Source organism: Hylobates moloch, unplaced genomic scaffold, assembly GCF_009828535.3.
Source record: "Hylobates moloch isolate HMO894 unplaced genomic scaffold, HMol_V3 SCAFFOLD_24, whole genome shotgun sequence".
Classification (NCBI taxonomy): Eukaryota; Metazoa; Chordata; class Mammalia; order Primates; family Hylobatidae; genus Hylobates; species Hylobates moloch.
The window spans coordinates 29,864,655-29,886,708 of record NW_026652299.1 but is presented as its reverse complement, the minus strand read 5'-3'; the positions used below and the strand labels follow the sequence as shown (position 1 = coordinate 29,886,708).

General features: G+C 40.4%; 1 protein-coding gene across 1 annotated transcript in view; it reads right to left on the bottom strand.

The window, feature by feature from the left end:
* CNTNAP5 (contactin associated protein family member 5) overlaps positions 1 to 22,054 on the bottom strand; it is an 879,440-nt gene that overhangs the window by 484,365 nt on the left and 373,021 nt on the right. The window contains exons 4-5 of the mRNA XM_032145556.2: positions 18,068 to 18,215; positions 2,062 to 2,265 (exon numbers count right to left, since the gene is read on the bottom strand). Of these exons, the coding sequence (XP_032001447.1) occupies positions 2,062 to 2,265; positions 18,068 to 18,215 (352 nt within the window). The remainder of the gene's footprint in view (positions 1 to 2,061; positions 2,266 to 18,067; positions 18,216 to 22,054) is intronic.

Here is a 22,054-nt window from a genome sequence, read left to right as displayed (position 1 = left end):
CATTCACTATAATAAACCACATAATACATAAAATAGAAAACATAATTTGATTGCACATCTGTAATCAAAACAAAACTTGTTACATGACCACACCTATGCTATTTCTACCATTCACACCACAAATGTATCTGGTTTACAACATTAGATTTTGTATGTGGGAGCAGAATTTTAGATATGAAATGCCATATATGAAATGGGAATCTAAATTGTAGTCACTGAAATATTTCACAATGTCACCAGTAGAAGACACTTGCTTTACTACTGATAAGTAATAGTAACTGTACCCCCAACACACAATGCTGTGTGAGCCACTTGTAACTGGGAGGCTCTACTTAATTCATCCGATCTCCTTTCTGGAAAACTGAAAACCAGTTAATGTATTGATGCATGTTTGTGTAGTATTTGGTCACCCAACATTCAGAAAGCTCTGATGCTTGCTTCTTTAGTTATGGTAATTACAACCAATGAGGTTACCAGCAAATTTTTTTACCACTCTCTTCTAGGTGAGATTCTACTTTTAAAGGTATTTTGGTGTGTATATCTAATATATTAGGTGTCAATTTTGAGTTAAACTTTGAAATCTAGAGATTCTTTCTGCTACCCCTGCCTATAGTCACCATGGGGCCCCAAGAAGATCCTCAGAAGTGCCTCAAAATAAAGACCTATATTATTTAGTTTTTGTGGCACTAACATTCATCCTTATATCTCTCCAGCTAATTGCTAAAATGTATTTAACTGTGGTTTTTTGTCAATCTTCCATGCAACTTGGGGTTACAAATTACATTTTGCAATTTCTTTCCTTCTTTACTATTTTATAGTGAAGACAAAAAGATAACTATTTTCCTCTCCCTTTAGTATTAGTAAATATCAGATGGGAGGCAGGGAGTCATTCTTATGAAAAACGGCCACTTACTTTTTTTTCAGCTTACCTCTTTCTTTCTTTCTTTTTTTCTATAGAACAGCGTTTTTTTGGTTTGCATCCTTGGGAACTGTGCTCCTGCCTTTTGCACTCAGCTTACCCTTCCTTCAGAAGTGCCTTTGATCATGTACAGGAGACTGGGCCTCTCTCCTCTTTCTCTGGGATAAGAAGTTGGTCACAATGAACGCGACCTGCCTGGAGTGCTACAGGCCCTGACGGACGCCAGCCCACAGTGGGGGGCCATATCCTAACTGTGTGGAGGCAGGGGGGCATTCTGTACTAAGTTTAATGGAATCTGGTGAGTCTGGGGCTTACCCTGGAATGGTGACGGCACCTAAAGAAAAGAGTTTCCCTTAAAAGACATGGGAATACCTAGAAACTTAGATTTTTCACTTCATACATATGATCCCCTCTTCTCCAACAAAATAACCTAGAGCAACCAAAATGTTTCTCCGGGCCGGGCGCGGTGGCTCACGCTTGTAATCCCAGCACTTTGGGAGGCCGAGGCGGGCGGATCACGAGGTCAGGAGATCGAGACCACGGTGAAACCCCGTCTCTACCAAAAATACAAAAAATTAGCCGGGCGTGGTGGCGGGCGCCTGTAGTCCCAGCTACTCGGAGAGGCTGAGGCAGGAGAATGGCGTGAGCCCGGGAGGCGGAGGTTGCAGTGAGCCGAGATCGCGCCACTGCACTCCAGCCTGGGCGACAGAGCAAGACTCCGTCTCAAAAAAAAAAAAAAAAAAAAAAAAAAATGTTTCTCCATCATTTTCCCCCTGAAACTTGACTTTCTTATATGTACCTAATAGAATAGATTCTGAGCAAGCCTCCTTATAATATGTGTATATACTTAAACTTGTGAAAGCTTTTTTAGAGTTTGAGTTACTAAGAGAATTAAATGGATAAATACGTAGTTAGGTCAATAAATACATAACAATGAGTTTGCAACTCTCCCTACGTATCAATATTATATTGTGTCAAAGAATGCTATACATGCCTTAAACATTTCTATCCCCACCAATAAATATCACTTATACTGTGCTCCAGAGACTTCCACCAGATACACTGCAAGTGTCAGACACTGTGACCTGTGGAGGAAAGGAGCTCTCCATCCCTTGGCATTGGAAGGGGAAGTCTGAACCTACCCAAGTTGAGGTGTAAGGCGAGCCTCCCGTTCTGGAGTTCCAAGGTGATGTGGTCTCCACGCTGACCTTCTCCATGGAACAGGACCCCATCTCCTTGCATGCTCTTGAACTTCAGGGAGATCACATCTTTGAGAGTACTCATCAACTTCTGATTGAACCTGTACAGAAGTGAGCTTCGGCCATCAAAGTCAGCAACGTCTGATTCTGGGAACAAAAAAGGAGCGGGAGAGAAAAATCAGTGCATATCCTCATGACTGCTGTTCCCGTTTCCCATCTTAGTTCATGTCCAGTTCACAGAAATGTTCTTGAGATCTGCCAGGTCTGGTCTCAACAGGAAACATGTAGACTAGAACCAACCTAATTAGACTCAAGGGAATTATTCATTTACAAGTAATCCCCACACACTGACTAAAAGTGAACTGATCATCAGTTTAGAAGTAAAAACTCTCATTAGTGATATGTCAGCTTTTGCTGGAGGAGACAAGGTGAGAACACCACAAGCACCTACGTCTGGCTTACTATGTCAGATGGCTTAGAATAATCTCTCTTGATTTGTCTTCCTGACAGTCAGAACCACTTGATCTCCTTATCTCAGACACAACGTTAGAGATGAAAAATAGATATAATTATGATGACAACTCCACATAGTACTGTCTCCCTAGAAGTCTGTGTTGAGAAGGATTCTGAGGCTTCTACTGGGTTCAGTGGAAAAAAATACTCAGCAAAAGAAGACTTTTTATTTGAACAAAGAGGGCAAATGTATTACATTCCTGCCATAACTGCCTTATCTGTGCTAGTGATATTTATCATTTTAGTGTTTTTATACAAAACATTCAATTCCTTATTGTCCAGGCAAAAAAAGTTGAAGGTCGAGTAACCATGATTTAGATAAACTTATGTAACAGGTTTGTGTAAACATATCTGACAAATTATGCCAAAAATCGAATAGAGATTCTATTTGGAATGTGTTGTTCTAGGTTATTTTCACGGTTTTTTTTTCTATTTTTTAATTACAAAAACTTTTATAATGAGCTGTTATTGTAGAAAAACGTAAGACTGTTTAATTATAAATTGAAACTGATTCATTATATACCATGTTCTGTGGGTGGGATTGTGGTGATTATGTGGAGGGGGTGGGATTTTCTATTTAAAATTGAGTACCTAAGAAAACTCAATTTTTCTGTTATTCAGCATGTAATTAAAATCCTCAGTCTGAACATACACAATGATCATTTTTTTTCCAAGGATCTAGAAACATTCTTTGTGAATCTGTGGTTCTCAAATGAAAAGGAAAATGAAATAATACTTTTCTGTAATTAGTTTTAAAACCCAATTTCACAATTTATTTATATGGAATAAAGTGTCCTAACCAAAAGGTTGCTGATGGAAACCTAGACTTTACAAAGAAACTGTCCATATACAAAGAGACTTTCACAAATGTCCACCTTTCTCAACACCTCCCCTCCCTACCTCATCAATGCACTTATGACTGTTATCTCAGCTAGGATTCCACCCAGACCAAAGTGGGGCCACAGACCAACAGCTGCCACCACTCATGGAATAGTGAGGACTGTGGTATAGAGAAGATAGTGGATTCTAAACTGTGATGGCCATAGTTTGTTGGTTGGGTCACCTTGGTCTAAGGTGATTGTATTATTTATAGGATGAAGATAATTATATCCATTAGAGAAAACTGCTTGGAGAAGTACATGTGCTAAGACTTACAAAGTGATGACACATCAATGTGAACTCATTGTGGGTGGCATATTATTTGTGTTAAATCAATAATAGATAGGAGAGGTATTAGTAGTAACTGAAATAACAGGAATCCTTTAGTTCCTATCTAGGCCACTCTACTGGTTGGCACTCTACCTTCTTACCCCAAATGCTTCTTCTTCCATTTTGATTCAGATGTTTACTTCCCAGGGATGCCAAAGTAGCACGAAGCTTCTTGTTCTGTCATGTTTTGGCTTCTCACACTCTAGCTGAAATTAGTGTGTGCAGAGTGCATACATCACAATGTACACAATATTAATATTCTCTTCTGATTGCTTCTACTCTGCCACTGTACCAGATTGTGGAGTAGAAATTGTGTCCTAGGTAGTCCCTTTAGTGCCCAGCAGTGAGTAGAAGGACCACATAGTGTCCCACAGAGGTTCTAAAGGCAAATGCAGAGATTAATGCTCACAGTAATGCTCACCGAACTGACTCAGTTCAAAGCGGGTAGATTCAGACAGGGTTTCTTGGAGAAAGTGAGTGGTATATTGGCCTTTAACAATATGTAGGAATTACCCCAGGGAAAGGAGGGACCCAGTGTCTCCAGGAGGGAGACCAGAGGCATGAGAATGTTTGGTGCATCTTAGTACTGCAGGAGGCCAGCATGATGGAGAAGGGGCAGAAAGATCTCTAGTTCCCACTGAGGCATTTCTTGCAAGCTGAGACATACCGCACGTGGTGTGTCTTTGAAGCAGTAACTCAATTCCATTATTATTCATGGTTGTATTTGTCCCACCCCCATAGACAGATATTGCATCTCAACTTTGGGTTTCCCTAGCACTGGGTACACCCCTCTGTTTTTGCTATCACATGCCATATGAGAGTCACCATCCACAAATTGTATACATCATGTCCACTCACTCATACCACCACTATACTCTTCATCTCCCAGCCAGCACCAGCACTGAGCACAGAGCCTGAACATGGCACGTGGGGTCCCATGTGTGGTGAAGTAAAACCACATGGAGGAAATTTGCCTTTGGTTCCCTGGTAAAGACATTAAACTAAGGAGAGGAGCACTCTATAGAGCAGCTCTACTACTCACCAAGTGTCTGACTGGGGTTAAGTTTATGTCAAAACTATGGGCCTCACTTGCCATCCTTGTAAAATGATGCATAACAATGTATTCAATTACACTTACAACTGATTGTAAGAATGCAGTGAGAGAATTTGGATTAATATTTATATAAACAAATATTTTATATAATATTTATTAAAAAATTATTAATATAAATATTATACATAATATGTATATAAATAAATTATATATAATATTTATATTAATAAATTATATCTATCTCTCTCTCTCTCTGACACTTTTTTGTCCAAGCAATGGTTATGGAGAAATTTATGTAAATATAAATATTCATTATGTTGCTGCTATTTCCCCCATCCCTCTTCATTTTATAATGTCATACTCCAGTGTACTTGGCCGCCAGGACCCCTCATGCAGGCCTGAGTTCTTGGGTCAAGTGCTGAATTCCAAATGTTTTCTTTTCTCCAGTCCATTCACTCACTCACCTCCCTCTCCATTCATCATTGTTACTATGATCTGCATTCCATTCCCTCCAATATCTGCCTAGTCTAGTGAGTTAACTGAGGATACAAATGTTGATGGCAAAGGGACATAGGTTATCTCTTAAGAAAACACATCTCCACATTGTCATGAGACCTAGAGAAAACTAAACCAATCAGTAGAACAAGTCTAACAGAGCTGGGTTTCAGTTCTGGTTTTGCTCCTTACTACCTGGGGGCGGGGGTTGGTTGAAGCAACTTTCTTGATTTCTTTGAGCTCCAGTTCTTCTATCTGTATGATGGGGCTTATAGCAACCTACCTTCAAAGTCATTGTGAAAATTGCGCAATCTCAGACCTGAAAATACAAAGGCATTCAATAACATTTTATCCCCACATTTCCTTATTTATAGAAAGAAAGTACTCAGTAGTGAAGATTTTCAAGCATGGCATAAAGATGCTATCAAGAACTTGGTGTGAAAAATTCTGTTTGGGTTTGGAATTCAGTAGCCTTCACATCACACTGAGTAGGCGTGCACTCACGCCCTCATCATCATTGCCTGCTTTCTGTTTTCTATTAATAGTTTCAGAACTGCCTCCCAGATTCCACTTTTGCCACCTTCACCTGACACATTTTTTAACTTTAAAAACATAAGGAACATCACACCTCAGCATTGCTAAAGTATTTCAGTGAACTTGCTTTGCCCTGAGAATTAATTTCAGTCTCCAGGACCCCACATGATCCTGCTCTGTTCGCCTCTCCCACCTCATCCTCTGTTCCTTTCTTCAAGCCTCACACTGCTCCAGGCATGCTGTGATTTTAGTGTATGTGCATATGCATGTATGTGTGGGGCTAGGATAATGTGTGTGGAGCCCACATCACAAGCCCTGCAATTCTCTAAATGTTTTTTGCACATGAACTCATTTAATCACATCAATTAAACTTTGAGGAAAATACTATTACTATTACCACTTCACAAATAAGAAAAACACGGCACAAAGAGACAAAGAGGTATATAGTGAGCAAATGCCAGGGCCAGGATTCAAACATACCCTGTCTGACCCACCCACGCTGAGTCCACTGAGCTCTTTCCCATGCGCTGCCCTCTCGGACCATGATGCTCAGCTCACCAGTTGGTTCCCACCTGGCCCTTTTTCTAAGGGCTCCTCCATCCCTGTTAGTCTCCCTCTAAGCACCTTGCCATTCACTTCATAATGCACCTCGCAATTGGATTAGATGCTCATCTGTTTTCTCAGTGGTTTATGGTCCAGTTGTCCAACACATCAGTGCATCTCATGAGATGCACTGAGGGCCAGATGTACACTGTTTGCCACATTAATTCAGAGCCTCGCACTGGACCCGGAGGGGTATGCCATCCAGAACCACTTGTGAAATGAGCTGTGACCCATCAAGGTGCCTATGCCCAAGTGTGTTGCTGCCCAACTGTCCCCGAGTTCCTGCGGCATCATCTATTTCACCATTCAGAGCCAGCTGACCATCCACACTGGAAGAGTTAGTTTCTTCTGCAGGCCTTGCTCAGCCACTGGAGCTGTGATCGTGTATGACTCACACATGCTTATTGGTGCAGAGAGGATGCACGGCCTTTAGTGAGCACAGAACTAGCCTGGTGGGGGTGCGGGAGGTTTCTTCCGACCACCACCAGTACCTAATAAGAGCCACACTTTGCTGTTCTCAGAGATTTCAGCCAAACACTCTGCACCTCTGCAATATTAATTACATTGCACACAACAGGCTCCAGCCATTTCCCAGATAGAGAAACAGGTTTTTAAAACTTTCAAAGAAGGATTAAAGGTTTCCTCAACTGAATACTTCATACTCCTTCCCAGACAGGAGGAATACTCAGCACTCCCAACTTCACTTGGAAAAGCAGATTTAAAATGATAATAATAAAGACCCACATGGTTATAAGGTTGCTGTTAATAAAAGATAAATTATTGTATGCTGCTTTTTCCTCATGAGGTAGTATCATAACCACTTTTTCTGGATATCTCCTTGGAACTTAATTTGCGGCATGAGGCCTGGTTATAGAAATCAAAATCTTTATTTGTGTCATACAAGCATCTTGGCAGATTCTCTTTTAAAAGGAAAATGTGTAGAAAGGAGTAAAGAGGGTAGACACGGGCTCTTTATTGCAGATGGGAAATACGTGATCACTTCAGATTTCGTTTTAAAGGTACCAGAAACATAAAACTGATTATATCTCCCATATTCTCTATCACAATTTCTCTAACATACTTGTGAAGATTTCTTTCTCTGAATCCATTCCCCAGGGGTAAAAGGAACTAATTAGCACACAACACCTAATTTAATGTTCTTAATAGCCCTGAAAGGTCCATATTTTTCCCCATTTGTAAACTGGAAAAACCAAAGCTCAAAAAAAAAAAAAAACATGCTGATTGCTGATTTAAAGAAGGGAAGGATGATGTTAATTAAGAAGTTTTCTTTTCCTTAAATGTTGCTCTGAATTTGCCTGGGGTCCTGCTCTTTTGCACTTGCTCCTTCGCTTGCTTCCTTTCTGGGAGAGCAGGGAAACCACGTACACACCTGGGAGGCTTCCTTATGGTAAAGGTACAATGCCCTCTCTATCCCCACCAGCTTCCCGAAGCTCAAACCCTCTATCTTTTTTTATTTTTGTGGTTTTCCTTCACTCATGCATTCTTGCATTCAAGCTCTATAGATGTCCCTGCTCTCAAGCACTAAGCTGGAGAGAGCAAGCACACAATTCTACATCCATCGGAAGGAGGTGAGCACTGTGTGCTGAGGGAGCGCTGAACTCTCTCCAGGGAGGGGCAGAGGGTCAGGAGGGTGTCCAAGCAGGGTCAATATTTCTCCAGAGTCCTGAGACATAAGAGGCAGTCAGGCTGGTGAGGTGGGGGTGTGGTGGGAATAGGAGAATAGAAGGAGGGAGTGGGAGTGGGAAGGGCAGTCCCACCAGAAGGAAGGAGCTGCAAGTTCAAGGCAAGGAGGAGAGAGACAAAGTGCAGGGTCCCATCTAGGATCTATCAAGAGTCAGACTTGCTGAAGGGAACCACACCCTGTGGACCAGCAGCATTGAGGTCACCAAGGAGCTTGGTAGAAGTACAGAATGTAGGACCTCACTGCAGACCTAAGGAATAAAAAACTGGGTGCGGGACCCAGCAAGTGGTGTGTTAAGGAGCCCTCTCAGTGGCTGCTCTTCTTGATGAGGTTTGAGGAACTCTGTGCTCAATCAAGTCTATGGTGCCAAGGGCAGTGGGGAGTCAACAGGTTGGAACTAGAGTTTGGAGTCTCATGATGGAAGGTCAAATTAAAAATAAAATAATATGGGTTTGGCCAGGGGCAGTGTCTCATGCCTGTAATCCCAACACTTTGGGAGGCTGAGGCGGGCAGATCACCTGAAGTCAGGAGTTCGAAACCAGCCTGGCCAGCATTGTGAAACCCTGTCTCTACTAAAAATACAAAAATTAGCTGGGCGTGGTTGTGAGCACTTGTAATCCCAGCTACTCGGGAGGCTGAGGCAGGAAAATTGCTTGAATCCGGGAGGCAGAGGTTGGAGTGAGCCAAGATTGTGTCATTGCACCCCAGCCTGGGTGACAGAGGGAGACTCTGTCTCAAAAAAATACTACTAATAATAAAATAAAATGAAATAATATGCGTTTCAATGTGACCCTGATATCAATGGAGAAATAACTACTAAAGCATTTAAAGTAGGGAAAATGTATGATTGGTTTGGGTTTTTAGAAAGAGCTCTTTGTGTTTTAGAAAATGCATCAGATTACTTGCATGGTCAGCCTGCATTCTAATCCTGGCTACCTACCCCCATTACCCAATTTTGTTGTGCCTTGCCAAGGTAGTAAAACCCTAATGTGGTCCTTGTGGAATTTTTTTCCTTCACGTTAATACCTGATATCTGTTCCTCAGAGTTCTCTATTTTATCTACCATGCCAGTGACCCAGAACACAGCTGTTAGATATTTACTTCCTGGAGTGGACAATTTCTTCCCCTTTTTTCAAAATCGATTTTTAAGATCCCATTATTACAAACTCAATTCAATTCAATTCGTGGTTTGTTAAGATGATGATACACTGGCAGGCTTCTCTAGAATATGAAGGAGACGCCAATCATGCTCCAGAGTACTTAGAATGAAGGCAGGCCCTATAGTGCACAACCTCTCCTTTTGGGTCAAGGCAGAGCCAGCGTGCACTCCCCCATCCTGGAGTACTGAGAATGCCAGCACTGGCCGACTTCCCACTGGGCCCATAATTGCTGACCTGGCTGTCACAGCTTGTTTTCTGAGAAAGACAGAGTTCCGGAGGCATATGCTGGCATATTTGATGGATGTTGGTAGCTTGTCAACAAACCAGCTAAAAAAAGGGCTTCACTGAATAGAAGATTCCAAGCTTGAATCCCCAAGTGGGCCAGCTGGGCTCCTGTGTGGGCCAGGGACAAGGAGTCAGCTTCCTCACGGGCCAGAAAGCCGAAGCTCAACATTGACAGGAGAAGCTATCCATTCACCCTGAGACAATCAGTCCCACTTGCACTCTTCAGTTTTTCACAGTAAACATGATTTTTAATACAATTACATTTTGAAGCTTATGTCATGATGCATTATATAAGAAAAATGATTATTATTCAGACCGTACTCTTGCACTGAAGACTCGAAGGCTTTGGCTAGCAATCCACAAACCACTAAGGTTTCCACAGTCAGCTCAAATTTGCACAGATTCCTCCACCAATTCTGTGACTTTGCCAGGCCTTATCAGTAACTCTGATCACCTCAGATGAACTATGAAAATGATGAAAGTTTCCAAAGCTAACTGTGACAACTCCTAACATAGCTTTTCTTTCAAAATTTCTGACATTCCTATGCATGATAGCATGTGAAAAAACAGGATAAGTTTCAAGAAGAAAACATGAAAACAATCATAGTACAAAAAAAAATCAAAACTCTGAATTCCATTCGTAACCTCAGCAGAAATACATTCTAGCTCTGACAGTGAGACTCGCCTTCTCATAATGCTTAGGTTTTTTTCTTTTGTTTTGTTTTAAGATATTTCAGATGTGTAGATGTCTTTCTGTGTTCACCTAAAATTTGTAGTTCAACTGGACTGTTGAATAATGACAAAGATTACACAAAAATAATGTACTCATTTTAGGGAACTCCCATAGTAGATATCGTTTTATTCGTTACTCCTAAATTCATTGGCAGGTATTAAGCATATTCTGTACTCCTTCTGGTCACTGTACTGAGGTCTGAAATACAAAGATAACAGAGACATGAGCCATGCCACCCAGGAACTCAAACACCCTAACAGCAACATAGCAAATGCATCACTGTGTGACTGTAAGATGCGGTACAGGGAAGCATTATGGTGGTCCCTACAACTTATTAGCCTAATGAGGACTTGTGGGATTGAAAAGGGGAGTTATAAATAATGAAATGGGGTGACAAGCATGGAATAGAACTCTAAGGAGCAAGCTGGGACATATGGTCACCTAAGTAAGAGGTGCATGGTGGGCAGTGAGAAGATAGTGATCACTCCACTAAGGTGTAGGCAGGTTAGCAAAAGGTTTCACTACAGGGATGAGGTTTCAGAAATCTTAGTCACAAACTCACAGAAGGAAAGGAATGATCAACCCGTGTTGTGGCAGCAGCATCCTGCAATGACAAGCTGCTTCCAGACTTTTACCATCATCAGTAGTCTTAAGCCACAGTGTTAACACAATTGCCCACCAAAAGGATGTTCATACAATGAGAGTCATTTAAATAGCAATGTCAAAATTAGAGATGATAGTTATTATTTTTCTCCCTTACAGTAGCTGACCTGTTTTTTTATAAAAAGATTTAGTACGGTTTTATGTTTAAGGGAAGGTGAACAGTCTTTGTTAATGATTCTACCTGGGCACAGACTAAGCCCCTTAGTGCTAGGAGGCAGAGGGGAGTCACAGTCAATCACTCCAGTGACCACTTCAACAGGGAGTAAATGCAAAACAAATTGTAGGAAGCAAGGCCTTGGCATTTTTGTGGAAACCTACTGCTGCATAAAGTGGTTGATCCAACTACTTGGTCATTTTTCCCTTTTAAGGTTTCCTTTAAAATCACTTCCATTAGCATATGGGTCACAGGAATCACAGCAATATCGTCAGTCAAACCACATACTGGGCAGCAGGGCATTAATTCATCAGGAAACAATGTTAGCTGTGTATTTTTTTTCCTCCTTTGCAAGCCTTGCCAAAGACTTGGTTTCCTAAAGTTCCATATTTATGAGCATTTGTTTATCTACCTTTTGTAGCTTCTGAAAATCTGTGAGTTCCTAAAGGGCAAGGATTGTCTTATTTATTTTTGTATCTCTGAAGCCTAGCAGAGGAAGCCTACTGGGTAATGTTTGTTGACTATTGAAGGAGCCTTCAGATCCTCAACCAGTCAGAAAAGTTATAAAGAAGTCATTGATTTAAGACGGAAGATCACAGTGTCTTTTATTTAAGTGTTATTCCATGTATGTGTGTACATTTGTCTCTTCATAGAAGAGATTTTTCAGTCATTCCTATAGGAACTAAGAGAAAGAAGGGTAGGAAATTTCATTTATTCTTAAATCTAATGAGGGGCTGCAATGAATCTAGCATCTTGGAGATTTTTCCAACTCTTAAAAATGCTATGATTTACAGAGTGGGAATCAAAGTTCACATTGGACTGCCAACGCCCCAGGTCTGACTGCTGCCATCCTGTCCCTCCCCACTTCGAGGGCTGACAGAGCTGTAAACTGTGCCTTCTGAAGTTCCCTGTGATAGGGCTGTATGGGCCTTAGCATATCAGAGGTGAGATTTACAACTGTGTAGTCTCTACCATGTATGACAAATGACCCCAGATGATGAGAACAGCAACAAAGAGGGCAGCTGAAGCTGGAATGACAAGAGTATTTATCTGGGGAAGGAGAATATGACTTCAGCTCTGAGGGTGATGAATTTTGGATGATACCACTTGCCAGTAATTAACCAAATAGGAGCAAGGTCTTGTGTGGAACGGAGGCGACCTGAAGTATAAAATGATGGTTGTAATTCGTAATGAGACTGGGAAGCCTGACAGATCATTATACTTTATCAGAATTTATAATGTTTTTTAAAGTTAATTAGCTTCTCATATTTAAAGAAATTCAAACGGAAGCCCCAAGACAGAACTTCAGGTAGCCTAGACCCCAGATGGCCTGACGAAGGTGCTGAAATCCTTTGGGACCTGGTATATAAAAAAGCTGACCTTCCTTGGAGATACAGATGAGATGTGGTCCTGAATAAGAATGGGAAAAAAATATATAGGGAAGTTTAGTGAGCAGCCTAAATATCTGACGAAGGTAATGATGCTCATAACTAAAACTTTTTGGGTGCTTACATTATGCAAAGCACTATTTCATACAATTACATGCATGAAGAAATACTATTATTACCTTTCTTTTCATAGAAAAGGAAACTGGTTTCCACAGAGGACCCAAGATTGCCCAAAATTACCCAACCAGTAGGTGGTGAAGTCAAGTTTCTATGGTGGTTTGAATTCAGAGCCCATATATTTAACATTATACTGACTTCTCAAGTTTTCAGATTTCATTTAAAATCCTTAGGATTAGCAATCACAGACATAGAAATGACAGTGCAGACTAAGAATGAAGTGATGTTTGAGATAACAGCTTTAAATTCTTGTTCCTCATCATGCTTGCCTAGAACCAACAATAACAAAATGCTTATACAAGCACAGGAGACCCTACCCGGAGATCATGATCTAATTGAAGTGCAGCCAGCGTAGGTATGTTAAAAGCATATATGTCTCAAGGTGATTCTTATGTAGAACTAGGTCTGAGAACACAGGTAAGGGATAGAGGATTGGAAGCATGCTAGCCCAGAAGCTCTTGGCCCAGTCAACAGCTAAACTTCGTACATGGAGCTGCATATGCTCAGGAATCGTAGGTTGCTAACTTTGATTTTGTGAATAAAAAAATTATCTCAGTATTAGAAGATTCATTAGGATGTGTTCTCTCCAAGAGAATTTCAGGTTACAACATTTGGCAATGTTGACAATCCAGGGCATTGTGGAAAGCTATCTTGTCGAGTCAGGGGAAGCAGATGTTAAACAATCACACAGTTAACTGATGACATGTAATCACAAGAAAAGTGTTTCAAAGTACAAATACAAGACTGATAAAGTCCAGAAAAAGGTCTTATTTTTTTCTGATGTTCCTAGAGTGTTGCAAGATGCCTGGTATCTTAAAGGCTAAATAAATGGTATCTACTGAATGAATAAATTAGTGGAAGAAATATGTTAATTTTTCCAAAATGTAGAGAGTTAAGTCTGAAGAAACTATAGAGCTGCAAGCATTCTACCAATCTTTAGCAACATACTCAACTAAACTTTTGAAAAAATTATTAAGCCCATAGAAACAAAAGTAATTTCTTAGAAACTACAACAGATTTATTAAAACCAAGTAATTCCAGATGAACCTGGTTGCCTATGCTGAGAGAATGAGGCTGGATTGATATATCTATGTACTCATTCAACAAATACTGACTGTCTTTTTGTGCCAATTAAATGCTGGCTGTTAGTAGACAAGGTGCCTGATCTCATGGTACTTTTTCCTGTGCAGGTACTAGAGTAGGCAAACAAGAAAGAAGTAAGCAAACCCAGCCAATGAGATTCTGGTTTGTGGCAGACACCACAAAGTAAATGACAGCACATCACATATCCGTGGGCATATAATCATGGGCTAATGGTGGGTGCACAAGAAGGAAGGCAGGTGACTTTAGAGGAACAGTCAGAGGGGACTTCTCTGAGGAGGTGACATTATAATTAGGAATCACATTTGCAGAAGGAGTCAACCCTGTAAATTCTGGGAACAATAGTTCAACAAGGACTTTTACTTGCCAGTAAGAAATCTCAATTTTATTTCACATGAATCAATAAGGGGAATGCCATGCTTTCATTCCTTCGTTTTTTTTTTTTTTTTTGAGATGGAGTCTTGCTCTGTCGCCCAGGCTGGAGTGCAGTGGCGCAATCTCGGCTCACTGCAAGCTCCGCCTCCCGGGTTCACGCCATTTTCCTGCCTCAGCCTCCCGAGTAGCTGGGACTACAGGCGCCCGCCACTGTGCCCGGCTAACTTTTTGTATTTTTAGTAGATACGGGGTTTCATCGTGTTAGCCAGGATGGTCTTGATTTCCCCACCTGGTGATCCACCCGCTTCGGCCTCCCAAAGTGCTGGGATTAAAGGCTTGAGCCACCGTGCCAGGCCCATTCCTTCTTTACAAAGAACATTTTGGTGACTGTGTAAAAGATGGTTTTGGAATGATTGTGTTGTGGAAGCAGGAACTCCAGAAAGGAGGCTACTTAACAACTCCAGGTAAGAACTGTCAGAGGCTTCTACTCACAAAGGTGGGAGAAGTACATGGATTTAGGATACCTTTTGGAGGAAGGAACTGATAGAGTTACTGTGGGCTGTAGATAAGTTACACAGGACTTGAAGTTATGGAGAAGGAAGAACCAAGGCTGCTTCCCAGAGTTTTGCATAGGCAAGTGGATGGAGAGTGCTACAGTTTACTGAGATGGGGTGGAGTGTTACAGAAGAGCAGGTTGCTGAGGGCACCACCAATCAAGGGTTCCATTCTGCTATATTCTATTTGATATACCTATTATACTTTAAGTGGGAATATCAAGTAGGATGCTGCATATATCATCTCAGAGGTGAGGCCATGAGATACAGATGTGGGGTGACCAGCACATAGATGTGTTTAAATTTACCAAACTCTATCAATTCAGCAAAGCATAGAATGTACATGGAAAAGTAGTAGAAGAACTGAGATAGCCAATTAGCAAGTGAGACAGGAGGAAAAGTGAGGTTTTAAAAATATGGACATAGCTTTTTGAATGAAATACTGCTGAGAGCTTGAGTGAATTAAGAAACATTAAGTGTCCACTGAATTTGGCTTCTTGGAAATCACTGGTGGTCTTGAGAAAAGTAGTTTCTCTAGAACATTCTGTATTAGTCAGAGTTTCCCTAGAGAAACAGAACCAGTAGGATACTTATATATATTAAGAGATTAATTGCAAGGAATTGGTTTATACAATTGTGGTCTGGTTAAACCTGCCTGAAGTACATAGGGCAGGCCTTCAAGAAGGGGAAGCTGGAAACTATCAGGCAGGATCTGAAGCTGTAGTCCGCAGGTAAAATTTCCTGTCTCTCAGGGAAATTTCAGTTCTGTTCTTGAAGCCTTTCAACTGATTGAATTAGATCCATTCAGATTACCTAGGATAATCTCCTTTACTTAAAGTCAGATATGGTAGACACCAAGCATATCATAGCAATAACTACATTAGTGTTTGATTGGATCATAGGGGACTATAACTTGGCCAAGTTGACATGTTAAACTGCCCATCAAATGTCTCAACATTGATTGGAATCAGTTGCAGTGTGAAGGGAGGTGAGCAGGTAGGGAGAGCAACTAAAGAGAAGTTTTAGAGAGAAGCCACTCTGTGAAGAGGAGAGGAGGAAAACGAGAGATAGTTGCTAAAGAGGGCCATGGGCTTTTGTTGTTTTGTTTGGTGGTGCTTACAATAAGATTTTATGTTTATAGAAACAATTGAGTCAAACTTGGGCATGGTGGCTCACCCCTGTAATCCCAGCACTTTAGGACGCTGAGTTGGGTATATCACGAGATCAGGAGTTCGAGAAGCCTGGCCAACATGGTGAAACTCTGCCTCTACTAAAGATACAAAAATTAGCCAGACATGGTGGTGATGCTGAAAGGGAGAACTGGATTCAGAAGGTATGCTAATCCATTGGTTTTAGATACAAACTGAGAAATGTATTCGTTTTTTAAATTATTTCTCCCAAATAGCACTAGTGATTGAAGATTATAGGGTTCCTGCTTGAGGCACATCATAGAGAAAGACATTCTGTGTCCAACAACTCCCCAAGGTTGTTAACTTCCCATTACTGGAGAGGTTGACCTGAAGGCAGTTTATCCCATTGGAGGATGCACTAGACCTGGAGCCTACATGGAGAAAGGTAGACTCTGTTATCACAAAGTCAGGAGTTCTTTCCTTGGCTTAGAACTGGGCTTCAGCAGACCTCCGAACCTTCTCATGCTGTAGAAAAGGTACATGTTATTGTTATTATTTTTCTGAGCACAGTGTTTCTTATCAGATTCTCAAAGGGGTCCATCACCAGAAGATGCTAAACATGCTGCTCAAAGACATCTTTCAACCCTGCAGCCTGTGATTTAACTCGATGTTGTGACTCTTTCTGTGTAAGCACAGTGTGGGTGAACAATGGGCATGAAAAAGAAGTACAACTGAACGGACTGAGAAAAAGCAAAAGGATAAGGACATGTTAAAGAGTAATAAGATTCTTAGATCAAAATAGATGGCTGGCATAATAATATTAACAAACTTTTAATTGTAGCATAAAAGCTTCATACTATATTTTAAAATAACCTCCTAACAGTGACAAATTGTTATCAAAGAGGAGGTAACAAGAGAAGCTTGATGCCCCAGACATTCCAGGATAGGGCACATATACCCTTGTAGGTGTTCTGTGCTTTATCATACAAAGTTTGGAGTGGAAGGCAATTCCTCCTGGGCCTAATGGTTTGTTGATGCATCTGTTCTAAACCACATTCTTTCTGAAAGTGCTTGTTCAAGATAAATACAGTCATTTTACCAGTAAATTCCCTGTGTGCAGGGCTTTATTTTTAGCAGACACTCTATATCCATAGTTTACTTGGAGAATTTGTAAACATTCAGCTCTTTGGGTCTCCATTTCCAGAAATTATAATCTAGTATGTATGGGATGGGGCGAGGGAAATGCATTTTCTAGGCAACACTCCTGTTGATTCTGATACAGGCATTCAGTTGATCTCACTATGGAAAACAATACAGACATGTCACTCATTAAGAATTCCTACAGCCCAAAACAGGAATCTACTGAACTAGTTTGGATGAAAGTGTTAGTGATCAAATGTGTTTATGCAATAGGGGTCATTGAATTTTAGCATAGAAGCAGAATATGTTACTGCTTACGGCAGAAAAACTATTTATTATGATGCAATTTTGGGTTTCAGTATAAAGCCTGCAGGAAAGAATTATAGGGATGGGAACCTTCCCTGAATAATTTTAACCTTATTTTAGAGTGATCACTAGTTCTACCCATCTTTATAATCTTTGTGTGCAAGATAGAGCTCTAATTTCAAATTTAATACAAACAATTCACAGATGAATGAATGAAGGAGATCATTTCAAGGAGAAAGCATTTTGTGAAGTACATTTAGTTGTTCTTTCTCCTCATCTTCTAGAACAAGTCAAGAAGGTGAATGTTTTTCTCTCATAGCTCTGGGAAAGCAGGGCAGAGAAGACTTTATAATACCTTATGCCACTTCCGGGGAAGAATTAAAGTTAATTTTGTTCAACTGCAAAGGACAAATGGTTGCTTGATTCCCCAAGAGTTATTAATTTTGAATGTTTCTTTGAGCCTTTATCACACCATCACAACTAAATTCCTTCAGTCCGAAATAGAATGTTTTTTCTACTTTGGGGTTGAATTGAACATTTTTAAATATGCATATGAAAGTCTAGAAACAACTTTAAAATAAGATGATTGTCAATCTCAATGTAGATAAACTGATGTTATGTAGGCAGTGCCACTCACATTCAGCAATGGTAAAAGGCACATGTGAGTACTTACTATAGGAACATCCGTAGACCTCAACTCTCATGCCAATCTTCCCACTGGGATTCCATTCCAGGGGCACAAAGCGAACAAATCGGGCTCTCACTGAGTGCAACAGCTTGTGGTGCACCACGCTGTCAGCATTCATGTTTCCTGCAAAGGTCTGCAGAGAAGAAAGGAGAGGCAGTGAGGTCTGCGTTATCACGGAATTTCAGTGGAAAACCGTATTTGTTACTCCACAAACTCGTACTGAGAACATATCTAATTTCTCACATATTTCAAATGAAATATGACTTGGGTGAAAATCCTGCATCATGTTTGTTTGTTTTCAGAAATACTTCACATTATTCTTTAAGAAATCCCTTTTAGGCCGGGTGAGGTGCCTCAGACCTGTAATCCCAGCACTTCGGGAGGCTGAGGCAAGCAGGTCATGAGGTCAGGAGTCTGAGACCAGCCTGGCCAGCATGGTGAAATCCTGTCTCTGCTAAAAATACACAAAAATTAGCTGGGCATGGTGGTGTGCACCTGTAATCCCAGCTACTCGAGAGACTGAGGCAGGATAATCACTTGAACCCAAGAGGCAGAGGTTGCAGTGAGCAGGATCATACCACTGCACTCCAGCCTGGGTGACAGAGGGAGACTCTAAAAAAAAAAAAAAAAAAAAGAAAAAAGAAATCCCTCTTAAACATTTTATGAATAAAGCAATTCTAGCAAGTCCTGAGGCATGACACCTAAAAGCTTTACAAAGTTAACAATACAATGAAATTCCCATGTTCCTAATGTCCACAATCACTGAGGAATGGAAGATAACTGACAATCTGCTTTCAGAAGGAAAGGATTTTATTGAAGTAATTGTGACCATTAATTGAGGCCAGTCGCTATGCTAAGCACTTTCCATTATCATTATCACCATTTTACAGATTTTAAAAAAAGAAGCCTAGAAAGAGAAAAGGGGAAGGAAAAAAATCTCCAAATCACCCAATTGGCTAGTAATTAGTCTGAAATTTCTACAGCTTTCTACTCTTCAACAATTTCATTGTTGTTACAGGAGGCAGACAATGCAACTCAGATTTATATCTTGTTCTTTTTCATATTTCCTTGTGAAGTTTAAGCAAAAGAACACACAGCACAAAAGCTATGTGGTCTACTAACATTGTACTTCATAGCCTTTATTTGGATGTGAACAACATGAATGATATGTGAACAACAAGAATGACAATGAACTACTCGTCAGAAAAAAAAAAAAGGAAATCCAAAATGCTGAAAGTAAAACGCTATCAACCTAGCATTCTATATCCAATGCTGGAACTCAGAAAACGATACCCCAAAACATGGCACTTTGACATACAACTAAAGAAGCAGCCTCAATTCTCTCTTACCTTACCCTCCTCACTCCATCTCTCAATACTTTGTTCCAAAGCACAGGTTAAGGCTATTCTCTGAAGTTCTTTTATCTACTTGGAAACTGAACCCACCAAAGAGAAACAATTGTCTTCAATCCCCTCCCTGAAATGTAATTAATTAGGGAAGATTACAACTCATATTACAGAGAGAAAAAAAACTAAAAATTAAACACCACACCTAGAACCCAGATGATCTTTATCTCTAATCCTTTACAATGCCTAAAAAGAATTATTAAAAATACTCTGAGCATTGGGTCCATCCATTTTCCCTGAAAATTATTGGAGGGCTTTTTTTTTTTTTTTTGCTGCAGATGAAATCCAAAGGCTCACACCTAATATATTTTTTTAATTGGAGTAAATATACGTAGCAAAAAATTTATCATTGTAACCAATTTAAAGTAAATAATTCAGGGCATTAAGCATATTCACGTTGTTGTACAACCATCACCACCATCCTTCCCCAGAACGTTTTCATCATCCCAATCATACCTCATCTTTAAGATGGGATGTCAGCTAGCATACTGATTTGCTTGCTTCATTATGAATCATCAACTTTCTTCTTTTCAGCTTCTAATATTCATAGATAAAACCTACTTGCTGGTGTGCAATCAATGTCAACCAAAGAAAAGAAGATCTATTGCTTTCGCAAATGACCAAAGTGAAAACCAAGTAAGATAATTTTGTCTATTTAATGAAATCCATTTTCAAAGACCTTAACCTTAACCTTGATTGTATTTTCACAGCACCTGTGGATTTAGGTTATCTTGCATAATCTTTGACATTTCTACTACACACAAAACACCCACTAGCTAATAGCTCTGAAATTAGGCAATGATGTAATTACTATTACATATCACAAAGTGCCTTATAAAGAAGGAAGAGGCTCACTTTCTATTTTGCGGCCCCTTCTGCAGCAACATTCTCATGTAAAAGAATGACTTAGTGGAGAGGAATTTCTTGAGATTCAAATTCAACATTTCAGCTCCCAGGTTTGTCAAAGCTTTGAACATTTTCTCTTTATCCAAATGGAGAATGGCTTTATTTGACAGACATGCTCTTCCACATCCCCTGCTCCCAGCATTAGCATCTGGGCCAGGTATGAAGCTGTCCTCCACCCCTGCTCACCTGGAAAGGACGCCTCCCTGTGGAGTTTAGTTCTTTTAGAACACTTTTACACTGTTGGTGGGACTGTAAACTAGTTCAACCATTGTGGAAGTCAGTGTGGCGATTCCTCAGGGATCTAGAACTAGAAATACCATTTGACCCAGCCATCCCATTACTGGGTATATACCCGAAGGATTATAAATCATGCTGCTATAAAGACACATGCACAAGTATGTTTATTGCGGCACTATTTACAATAGCAAAGACTTGGAACCAACCCAAATGTCCAACAACGATAGACTGGATTAAGAAAATGTGGCACATATACACCATGGAATACTATGCAGCCATAAAAAATGGTGAGTTTGTCCTTTGTAGGGACATGGATGAAGCTGGAAACCATCATTCTCAGTAAACTATCGCAAGGACAAAAACCAAACACGGCATGTTCTCACTCATAGGTGGGAATTGAACAATGAGAACACATGGACACAGGAAGGGGAACAACACACTCCGGGGACTGTTGTGGGGTGGGGGGAAGGGGGAGGGACAGCATTAGGAGATATACCTAATGCTAAATGACGAGTTAATGGGTGCAGCACACCAACATGGCACATGGATACATATGTAACAAACCCGCACATTGTGCACATGTACCCTAAAACTTAAAGTATAATAATAATAATAATAATAATAATAAAATAAAATAAAATAAAATAAAATAAAATAAAATAAAATAAAATGTCCTTGTGTCCATACCACTTTGATATGTGTTGGGGAAGGAAGGGAGATGGGTTCTGGTGATTTCTTACTGTTTTGGATAGAGTAAAAATGTGTCATGTTTTTCTGTGGCCTAACTGTGGAAACTTCTGTTCAGCACTCTCAATTCCCTACTGATTGTGTGCACCATATCCCACCTCCCCAGGCATGTGACTCTGTGGGTCTATAGCATTAGTTATCTAATCCAAAGGTGCAATAGAAACTCACCCACCTTCAAATGACTGGCTGCCCCTTCTGAGTTCGGCAAAATTTGTAGATTGAGTATCACACACACACACACACACACTCATCTTAAAACAGTGTTTAAAATTTGATCTCATACTTCAGATAAAAAGATTTGTTTCATGACCTGGCAATGCTTTACAGGAGTTAAATCCCATGACTAATGTGTGGTGTGCTCCAGTGAGAAGGAATCATGGTCTCATACTGAGAAGAGGCAGCCTTAGTATTGCAATCTCACAGTCTCAATGTCCTATATCCCAGAGCCACATCATTTGCAGTTTCATAGTCTTAGAGGCTCATGGTCAAGCAGCTCCAAGGTCTCATAGTTCTGAGATCTCGAAGTTTGCAATGCATGGTCCCAGGGACTTCCTGGTGCTAGCAGCTTAAGGTCACCTAGAAAGCATTTAACAGTAGAGGCAGATTGAATCTAAACAAAGCTACAATCAGCCCCTCCCCAAGTTCACCAGTGGATCAAAGGCAATCAATCACTTAT